Source organism: Zea mays, chromosome 7 (assembly GCF_902167145.1).
Source record: "Zea mays cultivar B73 chromosome 7, Zm-B73-REFERENCE-NAM-5.0, whole genome shotgun sequence".
NCBI lineage: Eukaryota > Viridiplantae > Streptophyta > Magnoliopsida > Poales > Poaceae > Zea > Zea mays.
In genome coordinates, this window is record NC_050102.1 from 47,060,341 (window position 1) to 47,073,048 (window position 12,708).

Sequence of the window (12,708 nt, forward strand, 5' to 3'; positions counted from 1 at the left end):
TGGTGTTTTGTGGTAAAGCAAGGATGAGTACACATCAACGTACTCAGCAAATGTCCCGTTTGGCTGAAGTGGACTAGCTTTATGTGGGGTTAGGCTCAAGCAGTTGCTTTTAGTTGGTCGAGTATTTATTGTTAGTAGAAGCCAGATTTTATCATGAAACCCAAGCTATAATCCCAAAAGTACCTCCTCAGAGAGGAAATACCAGAATACATAATTAAAGTCACCATCATTAACCATCAACATTAAAGTCATCATCCAAAGTGTTATCCGGAGTATCTCTAATCAAAGAGGATCCCAAGGCTGCTCTTAACCGTGAGCACGGCTGATATATCAGTTTCACTACCCTCTGCAGAGGTTGCACACTTTACCCATGAGTCATGATTCCCTTTCCACCCGGGGAGAGCTAATCCCCATTGACCGCTACCTAGGTGGTCCGGCAGGGCATCACTACGTAGCTTTTACAAAGATTCCCTAGAGATCATAGCTGCCCGTTAGGTTTCTCCAGTTTGATAAACACAGTACCCCTCCCCGCAGGAGAGTGACTAACAAAGAGCAAAACGAAAGAACCTCGGCACTCAGCCTCGGTAGAGCAAGCACTGTGCCTGGACCCCATTGACGGCACGACGGCTAAGCAACTACACCTCTAGTTCATCCGATTAATCAGCTAAGGGCATCCCATTTCACCCTCATGGTTGCACTGTTATCCCGGGTGGTCTCTCAACGAACAAGTCCTTACGGAGAGGTACTCAGGAAACAGCCTGAGCCCCCTAGAGTATCACAAGATCATCAACATCATCAGGATAACAGTATCATAAATAGTCACATCATGTTCATTGATTAAGTTAAGGCAATAGCAGAGTGCTAACCACAACAGCCCATAAGGTCATCAAGGATAAAGTAAAGTGTAAAGCTAGTCAATCCTTAGGTTTCGAGTAAGTAATGCGGGGTAGTAAGTTATAAATGAATAGGACATAATGGGACAGAGGACACTTGCCTTCACCAAACTGCTGATCAGGGACTTCCTCTGCAACTTCCTCGGGAAACACAGACTGCTCGTTGTCTACGTAAAGTAATCATTCACACTATGCACTTGGGAAAATAACAAACAGAAAGCAACATACCAAACATATGCAACAGAGAGAGATCACAAGTTCATAGCAGAAAAGGATGGGCACTCTGGTGTTCCCTAGGTCTGGGGTAGAGGACTATACAAAGTGATTCATTATCCACTAATCAGGTTTGAGTCAGGGGTGGGATTAAATCATTACATGGTTTTAAGTTCCTAAACCTAAGTGTTTAAGTCCATAAACTTAAGTACTCTAACTTTTATTAAAGTCTACCAACTTCTAATTATCTCAAATATGGTTCCAATAACCTTAATCCTATCCTAATGATTAATCATTAATTGGTACATGGAAACAGCAGGGAAACATTGTTTAAATAGATAGACAAAAACATCATGAGCATTTTGCAATTTGAAGCACCTAATTTGGAGTTCATATGACAAAGTTATGAATTTTACAAGTTTGGGGATTAAAAATATACCCTAAATACCTATTTTGAATTAAATAAAAGGCCCAGGGACCTAACTGAGAGAAACCAGGGACGGCGGGTTCAAATTCCAGAAAACCGGGGGTCTCTTTAAGAAAACGCGCGGGCGAAGGGGTATCGGGCTACTACGGCCGTCAGATCTAAAGCGAACGACCAAGATTAGATCCTGCGGGCGGGCGCGCGAGCGCGCGGCGGCCTGGGCGGCTGACAGGCGGGACCGGGCGGGCAGCGCGGGGCGCGGGCAGGCTGACAGGCGGGGCCGGCGGGCAGAGCGAGCGCGCGGGCGGGCTGACAGGCGGGGCCCAAACGGCAGGGAGACGGGGTGTGGGGGAAGCGGGCCTGGGCCGCTGGATCTCCGGCGGACGGCCAGGATTAGGCTTGACCTAATTAAAACGGGACCGCCCGATCTGGGACGGACGGTGGGGATCGGGTGGCCGGCCCGGGCTTCTCCTACGGCTAGCTGGGGCGGCGGCGCTCGTCCCCGCGGCGGAGGACTCGCCGGAGACGAGGGGCGCGGGCGTTTGGCGGGCCTCCGAGACGACCTGAGCGGCCGGGAAGGTTGGGGAGGGCACGGGGAATCCTCTGGTGGGGTCTAGGTCGGGGCAGGGGCACCGGAGGGGGGCGGTTCACGGCGGAGCGGCTCGGCGGCGGCATAAATCTACTCCGGCGAGGAATTAAATGCAGCAGAACGCAATACACGGGTCGATAGGGGCGGGAGAGGTTCTTTACCTCAAGGCGGGCTTCGGGGACTCCTCGGCGGCGGCAATGGCGCGACGGTGGCCCGGGGCGGCGGTGGCGGACCTCCGCGGCTGCACGGGGAACGGCGGGTGAGCGCGGGCAGAGAGAAATAGGGAGGGGGAGAGGGAATTGGGGCGCGTCCCGGGTTGCGGACGCCGGGGCGAAGCTCACCGTGGCAACGGACACGGCGGAGCTCCAACGGCGGCCGGGAAACGAGCTCGGGACGGCGGGGATTTGTGGCGGCGGTGCTCTGGCGTGCACGCAGCGAGGGAGAGGTGGAAGAGGGGTCTGCTGGAGCGCAAATGGGGGAGGGGGAGAGGGCGAGTGGGGCTCGGGGCTCAAGTGGCCAGGGGCGGGGCGGTTGCGAGCTCCACGCGCGACGTGGGCGCGGAGAAGGCGGCCGCGCGCAGCTCGGGCGGCAGTTACGCGAGGACGACGGGGCTGACAAGTCGGGCCCACGAGCAGAGAGAGAGGGGAAAGCGGGGGCGGGCGCGCGGAAGGCGGCCGCGCTGACGGGCGGGCCCGCCAGGGCAGAGAGAGCGGGGGGAAGAGGCGCGCGCGCACGGGATGGGCCTAGCTGGGCCGAAAGGCTGAGGGGGGCGGGGGAGTGGGCTTCTTTCCTTTTTTCTTTTATTCTGGAATTGTTTTCTCTTTTCTTTTTATTTTCTCTATTTGATTCAAATCCAAATAAGCCACAAATTCAAATTAGACTTTCCAAGAATTATGCACCAAGCAAAACTGAAATCTAGGGTTCAACATGATGCAACAACTCATACTCCCTTAGGGTTTAACCATATTAAACTATAATTACAAATAAAATAAGCACTTTTCTCCTATAGAAATGAGAAAGAAAATAATGAGGAAGGATGAGAAAAGGGAAGTAACACCTGAATTTGTGAATATGAGCAAAGAAATTTTATACCCCCAAATTCAGGGTGTTACACAGGTTTTAGCATTAACCGAAGTTATTAACCCAAAAGTACCCTTCTCCAAACAAAAAGAATTCCAGAAACATTACCATAAGCATAATCATAACCATCATCCTCATCACCACCTGTAAACCAAACATCTTTGATCAAAGTATCTCTAATCAATGGAGCTCCCTTGGCCGCTCATAACCGCGAGCATGGCTGATATATCAGTTTCATAACACTCTGCAGAGGTTGCGCACTTTACCCACAAGCCGTGATTCCCTCTTGCCTCGAGACGATCAAACCCTTAAACACTACCAAGGTGAATAGGTAGGGTTTCACTATGTAGCCTTTACAAAGATTCCCTGAGTCTGTAGTCACCCGTTAGGTTTCCTAAATGAACCGCACTCCTCCCCAAGGGGCAATCCACCCTTGGCAGAGTGAGTCGCATACACCAAGCCCCGTTGACGGCACGGCGGCTTTTGGGGGCCTTCTTCTTCGCCGAAGGTCCTCCAAGCAAAAACACCTTCGGCAGTATGATATGCGAACTGACATAACACGAAGGTACAAGCCGAAGCTATAATTCAGGGAGCTTCGGCATGACAACGCCTTGAGATGAAGGGCAGCACCGACTTAAAGAGTAAAAGACCGTTTAGTCCTTGATAGTTTGTGTTTTGATTATGATTAGTTATCAAGGACACAAATGTAATTTTGTTCGGTATGCGTCCCGTGCCTATAAATAGATGAACAGTACCCTAGTGTTGTTCACGCTGACTTATATTCACTCGTACGTCACACCGGGATTTTCACCTTTTGTCAAGCCGAAGGTATAAATGTAATTCGATATTGTTCATGTTTGTTCACGATGATATTATAAAACTATCTTAATGATGTCATATGATTATTCATGCTATTTCCCATGTTTCATATGCTTCTACTTTCATTATCATACACTGAGATGATGAAGGTATGTCCTTCATAATCTTCGTCTGAAGATCATTATATCCTAAGGGGGATAATGCTCAGAAGGACGAAGGTCTTTAACTATTAACATTTTGTGTTGCCTTGTTCTTAACTCATAGCATTTGAGAACAAGTCCCCAACAATGGCGCCCACCTCCGGTGAACTCACTTCCACTGTTGAGACGATGGCTTCGTTCAACAAACAAGCTGTAGCACCTTCGATCATGAAGCTGGTGCTCCCAATCATGGGCGGTTTAAGTTCAGAGCCAGCCAACAAGAAGTAGAAGAAGGAAGCGCAGAGAAGAGTGCAACATGTTGGGGTGCAAGGACCCTTCGTCAGGTCCAAGTGGTCCCACATCCCAATCACCTTCTCCCAGGAGGATCTTCAGCTAAAAGACTATCCTCACAATGATGTTATGGTCATATCTTGTGTCATCAAGGGATTTCTGGTCCATAATGTTCAAGTTGACACAGGCAGTGTAGTGGACATTATATTTGCAAAGGCTTTCAAGCGGATACAAGAACTAGAGGACAAGATTCATGATGCTACACACCCTCTTTGTGGCTTCGGAGGACGGCAGATTGTGGCACTTGGCAAAATCACAATGTCAGTTACCTTCGGTTATGTCCACAACACAAGAAATGAGCAAGTTGTTTTTGACATTGTCGACATGGAATACCCGTACAATGCAATCATTGGTCGAGGAACACTTAATGCCTTCGAAGCAATACTTCATCCAGCATACTTATGCATGAAGATACCTTCGGAGCAAGGGCCCATTGCCATTCATGGAAGTCAAGAAGCTGCCAGAAGGGTCGAAGGGAGTTGGACATATTCAAAGGCAATCCACAACATAGATGGAGCCGAAGCTTGTCAACAATATAAGCACAAAAGAGAGAAGGCTGCTTTGGCAGATCAGCCGAAGCCTATGCTTCTATGTGAAGATATAGCAGATCAAAGGGTACTGCTAGGATCTCAGCTATCTGATGAGCAAGAAAAAACTCTGATAAGGTTTTTGTTCAACAACAAAGATGTCTTTGCTTGGACAACCAATGATCTTTGTGGTGTTAACAGAGATGTCATTGAACATTCACTTAATGTGGATCCATCTTTCAGGCCAAGGAAGCAAAGACTTCGAAAGATGTCTGATGATAAAGCTGAAGGTGCTCGGAACGAAGTAAAGAGACTTCTCAGTGCTGGTGTTATCAGAGAAGTAACATATCCAGAATGGCTAGCTAACACTGTTATGGTGAAGAAGGCTGATGGCAAATGGAGAATGTGTATTGACTTCACAGATCTCAACAAAGCATGCCCAAAGGACGAGTTCCCATTACCAAGAATAGACTCCCTTGTAGATGCAGCAGCTTCTTCGGAGCTCATTAGTCTACTGGAATGCTACTCAGGCTATCATCAAATTTGGATGAAGAAGGAAGATGAGCCAAATACTAGCTTCATAACTCCTAGCGGCACATATTGCTACCTTCGGATGCCTGAGGGGCTCAAGAATGCTGGAGGAAGCTTCAGCAGAATGATAACCAAGGACCTTCACTCTCAAATAGGCAGGAATGTGCTGACTTATGTTGATGACATCATAGTAAAGAGCACGAAGCAAGAGAATAATATTACTGATTTTGCCAATTTCAGGCAAGCTGGTCTGAAATTAAATCCAGAAAAGTGTGTTTTGGAGTAAAGAAGGGCAAGTTCCTTGGTTGTCTAGTATCAACGAAGGGAATCGAAGCAAATCCAAATAAGATCGAAGCTATCCTTCGGATGGAGCTGCCAAATACGAAGAAAGGGGCCCAATGGTTGGCAGGAAGGCTGGCATTGTTAAATAGATTTATATCCGGATCAGCAGAAAGGAATCTACCATTCTTTAAAATATTGAAGTCAATCGAAGTTTTCTAGTGGGGTTCGGCTCAGCAAAGGGCTTTCAAAGAGTTAAAGCAATACTTGATCGACTTGACAACACTAACTCCACCTTCGCTAGTGGCTCCATTGCTCTTATCTGTAGCAACCTCTCACTCTGCAGTCAGTGTGGCGCTTGTACAGGAGAAGCAAGATGGCTAGGTCAAAAAACAAGCACCAGTATATTTTGTCCCGAAGTTCTAAGCTTATCAAAGAAAAATTATACAGAAATAGAGAAGATGCTATATGCTATGTTGATGGCCTCCAGGAAGCTTCGACATTACTTTCAAGCATATCATATAATTGTTCCTTCGTCGCAACCTTTGAAAGACATAATGAGGAATAGAGAAGCTACTGGGAGGATCGAAAAATGGGCTGCCGAGCTCAATGAATTTTCTATAGACTATGTACACAGGTCCTCAATTCAGTCCTAGGCGTTAGAGGATTTCATCGCTAATTAGATGCCAGGGGCTCAGGAAGAAGTAACAAAGGATGCCGAAGCCTGGACAGTCTTCTGTGATGGTTCATGGGGAACCTTCGGCGCAGGAGCCACTGTTGTCCTAGTAGTGCCCTCTAAAGTCAGAACATGCTATGCTGCAAGACTGGATTTTACTTGTACAAATAACATTGCGGAGTACGAAGCCCTTTTGTTGGGGCTTCGGAAATTAAAGGCAATGGGAATCAGAAGGGCGATCCTTAAAACTGACTCCCAAGTCATCTCTGGCCATGTAGATAAAAGCAGCAAGGCAAGGGATCCGAAGCTTGAAAAATATTTGGACACAGTCCGAAGGTTGGAGGCCTCTTTCGAAGGTTTTTCTATAAAAAATATTCTAAGAGGGGAAAATGAGCATGCAGATCTACTAGCTAAGTCAGCAGCATAGGGGCTCCCTCTATCTTCGGAAGTATTCTTTGAGACAATAAAAGCACCTTCGGTTGAACTTATGGAAAGAGCAGTGCTCGCAATATCACCTGTACATAGTGAAGATTGGAGGGCTGAAATCATATCTTTCCTCCAAGGCAATTGTCTTTCGGATGACGAAGTTTATAAAAAAAGAATGGAAGCAAGGACAAGACCATATGTCATGATAGAAGGGGAATTATACAAACATGGAGTGTGCTCTCCACTTCTCAAGTGTTTATCCAGAACCGAAGGTATAGAACTAATGAAGGAAATACACGCAGGTTTGTGTGGATCTCACATTGGGTCCAAGCCTTTGCTGGGAAAGGTTTTTAGGCAATGATTTTATTGGCCAAAGGCAGCTTCAGATGCAGCAGATCTGGTTCAAAAGTGTGTAAATTGTCAAAAATGTGCAAGGGACCAGAAGCAACCTTCGTAGCTAACTCAGCTAATACAACCAACTTGGCCATTGCAAAGATGGGACTTCGATTTGTTGGGTCCACTCCCTCCAGCACAAGGCAACTTGAAGTTTGCTGTAGTGGCAGTAGAATATTTTTCCAAATGGATTAAGGTGAAGCCCTTAGCTACAATAACTTCGGTCACGGTCCAAAAATTCTTCTGGCAAAATATTGTTTGTCGCTTCGGTGTGCCGAAGGCATAAACCATGGACAATGGTACACAATTTGATGCCGAAGCATTCAAAGATTTTTGTGACCAAATTGGCACGAAGATCGATTTTGCATCAGTTAGGCATCCAGAATCAAATGGGCTGGTAGAAAGAGCAAATGGTATTATAATGACAGGAATAATGAAGCTAATCTTCAATCAACCTAGAGGAAAGTGGCTAGATGAACTGATTAAAGTGGTGTGGAGCCACAACACAACTGCGTCAAGGTCAACAGGATTTACACCCTTCAAGCTCCTATTTGGTGACGAAGCTATAACTCCAGAAGAAGCAAAAGCAGGGTCAATAAGAACAATAGCTTCGGCAGAAGACGAAGCTGATTATCAAGTAACAAAAGATACTATAGAAGGGACCAGACTTCAGGCTATAGAGCACATCAATAAATATCAGGTCGAAACAATAAAATGGCATGACAGAAAAGATCGATTGATAAATATCAAGCAAGGACACCAGGTGCTTTGGAGAGTGGCCAATCCAGACACAGTGGACAAATTGCAACTAAAGTGGGAAGGTCCTTTTCTGGTAGTATCTTCGTCAAGGCCCGATTCTTATAGATTGAAGGATATGGACGGCAATGACATACCCAGATCTTGGAATGCGGATGAGCTTCGGCGATACTTTGTGTAATATGATGTAATCTTTTTTCATTTTTTCTATGGCACCCTTTTCCTTTCAAAGAGGGTACTAGAAATATGTTTATTTAAGACACACATTTTAAGACGGATATCAGTGTATTTTATAGAAGCGTCTTTTATCGTATGATGATGAGTAAGGTAAGACGGTTTGTTGGGGATCCGTCTTAAATAAAATAAGTGTTTTGAGACAGTTACATCGTAAGAAATGTCTTATATTAATTTAATACAGATTGTTATTGAAAACCGTCTCAAATAAATATACCTTTTGAGTCATTAAGATTGCAAGAATTGTCTTAGATTTTGGTTAGTATATTAGACACTTCTGTATATGAAACCATCTCAAATAAAGATATTATTAGAGTCGTCTAGACTATAAGAATTGTCTTAAATTTTAGTGAGTATCTAGACACTTCTAAATATAAAACTGCCTTCGTATGATATTTCTAATAAGACGTATTGTAAAAAAACGTAGTAAATAGTGAATTTGGCTTAGTTTGGTGATATATATGATATAAAATTTAAAACTTATCTCTGCAACTTGATACATATATAGTAAAATGGACCTACATGCGACCCGATCATTAACGTCACACAACAGACCTAAGTCATCATTTTACTTTATTTCATATCATTTACGTACCAAGGGGTTTAGGGTTAATTGTTGAATATTGTGAGTGAGATGTACCATTTTGTATAAGTGTGTCTACATTTTGTTCTTTATCTAACTATTCTTTTAATAGATGCACGAGGAAGATAGACTAATACAGAGGCATACACTACCACACATGTAGCTACATATTGCCCCTGTGCTCTGTGTTGTTTCCTTTCCTTCTCTGCGGCCTACACAGCTGCACTGTCGATGTACGGCGCAAGCGCTGCTACCTCCTCCTGAACCCCTCCGTGCGCACAAGGATGCTCTGCCGCGCTGCCCCTAGGTGCTAACTCCCTCACCTGAATCGCTTAATTTTTCTCTCGCCTCCACCCAATCTCAGATCAAGTCCAAGCCGTTGGGGCCACTCTGATGACCCAGCCCCAAAATCCCCAATCGATCTTGATCAAAGCTCGTCGATTCCACCGGATTTGACCTCCCGCCGCATTTGAATTCCTCACAATTTCCACTTCCAGCTCGAACCTTCTAGAGGCATTGTGGCTCCAGCTCTACACCTTTCCCCTAGGGTTTCGTGTTTGCCTCGGCGATGGGGGACACCCCAGCCGCCACCGGGGGAGGGACACCCTAGCCGCCACCGCGGCAGCGTCACCCGCTTGTTCCGCGCAGAAACGGAAACGCGACGATGATGGCGCGGGCTGCGGCTGGTGGCAAAGATCGTGATGGTGTTGGCGGTGGTCGGGGAGGTGCATGGCAGGATGGAGCCCACTGCGGTGGAGCAGACGCTTCCGGTCGAGGCACGAGAGATGCTTACCACCGACTTCGAGGGGCCTATGCGGCCCAGGATCTGTTCTCGGGGAGGGGGTGCACGCGGTCGTCTAGGATCTCAGGCTCAACCATGACCAGGACCTAGCTATGGGGTTTCGCCATCCCAAGGCCTCCATCGCTGATAGGCTCATGCTTACTAAGCGTAGGGTTTTGTAAACTCTTTGTCATTTACACCCATTCTTGCGCAGTTTACTAGCCATTTTGGTATGAATTTTGGAGATCTTAACTGAGGTGATCGTTGCAATATGAGAATTCTTGTATGACCATTAGACTATATTAATTTATATGTCATGGCAATGTTGTTTGCATAGTGCATGCTATGGCTTCTGAATGATACGTTAGCGAATAATGATTCCACACTTGTGATGATTGTTGTATTGTTAAGCTTAATAAATTTGTTTTGATGATCTTGCTCTGTCTAGAAATCCCACATTACAGTAACCTTTTCATACAGCTAACCAATCATAATAATTCTGCATTTTGAATGCTTAGGACTACACTACTGGATATCGGTAAGCTTCAGCCTCATAAGAATTTTGGCCTTCCATTTTAGCAAATACTATCGGTGTACCAATTTTATTTGCAGTTTGTCTTCAAATTTTATTTCATGTAATATAAACACTGTCTATAATATTTTCAATCCTTTTTATGATCAACAATATATCCATCTCAAATATGGAAGCTAAGGCAAAGGAATTTAATGAGGTCATACAGGAACAATATTATCCTTGGTTTGCACAATACATGGTCATGAAAAGGTATCATTCTCAATTACTGATTTTGTATAGATTTGTCTGACAATGCTGAGGTATACAAATCACTGCTCATCTTAATAGGGCAAGCATTGAACCAAATTTCCATGATCTGTATCTGAAGTTCTTTGATAAAGTAAACTCAAAATCCTTGAACAAGGAAATACTGAAAGCCACATATGAGAACTGCAAGGTTTTTGTTCTCTCCAATTTGTCTGCCCTATTTTTATTTTTTGCTAGCCATTTTGTTTAAACTTGGATACTTTTGCTGCAGGTCTTGTTAAGATCAGACCTTATCAAATCTAGTTCCGAGGAGCGCTCCTTGCTAAAAACCTAGGCAGTTGGTTGGGAAAGTTCACCATTGGTAGGAATCAGACACTAAGGGCTAAGGAGATTGATCCAAAATCTCTTATAGTGGAGGTACTGCTTCTCTGCATTAAACTCATTGGTAGTTGGAGACTTGGAGTTCCAAAAGCTCCCTTAGGCTGTCTAGATCCTTTATTTAGTATTGCTCTATATTATTTAATATGATATTTCTGTTTCACCTGTGTTTTTTGGTAAAATTTATGTGCTTCCTGAGGTGTACAATTCACTTCAATCGATTCAATTTGTCTGCTCATAATCTTTGGAGAATTTTTTCTTCAGGCATATGAGAAAGGATTGATGATTGCGGTCATACCATTCACTTCAAAGGTGTCCATTCCTACTAACTTTTTTGTAAAATATTTCTCCAAAGATTACAATCTGATTAAACTAGCTCAAAGAAAATCCAATTATTAACTTGGGTGCATCATGAGTCATGACCATTGGCTGCTCTGCAGATCCTTGAACCTTGCCAGTCAAGTATCGCATATCGACCTCCAAATCCCTGGACCATGGGAATTCTAAGTCTACTTGCTGAAATTTATAATCTTCCAAACCTCAAGATGAATCTGAAATTTGATATTGAGGTCCTCAACATTCCTTTTTTTTGATAGTTTCTTTATTGACTTTGTATATGCCCTAGCTACCCATGGTCATGCTAAATGTTCTTTTGGGATTTTAGGTGCTATTTAAGAACCTTACTGTTGACATTCTAATGGAGTTGTCAGTTTTTTGGACAACTGACAATGATTACTCAAAGATAAACTAATGCCAACTACTACCTTGCTTTCTCGTTTGGAACATTTCTGTTTATTTACATTTGGAGTGGCTAGGGACCTATGGCATATGCAAATTTTGTTCAAAAGAAGTTTATTTGGAAGTATGTAAGCTTAACATAAATATAAGACGATTGTTTTTAAATTTTCTGATGTGTCACATTACTGTTTATGTGCTATAATCCTACAATCTGTCTATTAGTTGTTGTTGTTGGTAATTGAGCTTTACTTGTCCCGTGGCTGTCAAAGGGTTAATGTTACTAAATTCTTTCAAATGCCTAAATATTTGTTGCCAGCCCATGTATGCCACTGGTGTGGTACCTGGAAAGGTGATAAAATATGTAGTAGCTGTAAGAAAGCAAGATACTGTTCTGAGAAACATCAGGTATGTGTCTCGAACTTTAGCGTCCATGAATTGGTTTCTGACACGGACATATATTTTGGATTATTGGCTCTTAATTGTTGTTTCTCAGGCACTGCATTGGGGTACTCGTCATAAAAATGATTGCCTCCAGATAATAAGTTCTTCCACTGCTTCAAATTCAGTTTTGCCAATTGTTGGAAAAGGTGATTATGTATGGATTACTAAAGCTATTTATACTCAACATTTGAATTGGGTTGTGATGACATTTTTTTCTCTACTTTCAGTTCCTGCTAACACTTCTTGGCCAGAATTTGAGATAAAAATAGACTATGAAGGTATATTTGATTCCGATAGTGGTGATGAGAATAACTCGAAGTTGTTGGTGATGCAAAGACATGGGAAACCTGATGCTATGATGCAGTCATGGATGAATCAATTTGAGGTTTTGGGTCCATTTTCTTTCAGAATAACCTATGTTGGACTTCTGCTTATGCATTAATCATTATATTTATTTAATGTTGTCTGGGTAGGCCGATTCTGACAACAAATGCTGGACATCTTTTCAAGAGCGGGTCTCAAGAGCACCAAATCAAGTGTTGAGGTGATATTTCATTTCTTCCATGATTTCTCTTCTATTTTTACCATGTTTTGTAGTGGAACATATTTTTCCTTGTCTTTTGGGGGGAAATGGCCCTATACTTGAATTGCATACTTATTCTAAAACAAAGAAAT

At 44.0% G+C, this 12,708-nt stretch overlaps 1 protein-coding gene and 1 long non-coding RNA gene across 2 annotated transcripts; both read left to right on the top strand.

Annotated features, from left to right (window-relative positions):
- The first annotated feature begins 10,370 nt into the window (after window positions 1-10,370).
- On the top strand, window positions 10,371-10,842 carry LOC103632331 (CCR4-NOT transcription complex subunit 1-like). Its single transcript, XM_020541214.2, has 3 exons — window positions 10,371-10,479; window positions 10,558-10,666; window positions 10,748-10,842. The coding sequence occupies exons 1-3, from the start codon at window positions 10,397-10,399 to the stop codon at window positions 10,808-10,810; spliced, it is 255 nt and encodes an 84-aa protein (XP_020396803.1). The 5' UTR covers window positions 10,371-10,396; the 3' UTR covers window positions 10,811-10,842.
- A 215-nt stretch (window positions 10,843-11,057) lies between these two features.
- LOC103632332 (uncharacterized) lies at window positions 11,058-11,547 on the top strand. The gene is made up of 3 exons (XR_555837.2): window positions 11,058-11,166; window positions 11,295-11,423; window positions 11,519-11,547. It is a non-coding gene; the product is annotated as an uncharacterized lncRNA (long non-coding RNA).
- The last annotated feature ends 1,161 nt before the right edge of the window (window positions 11,548-12,708 follow it).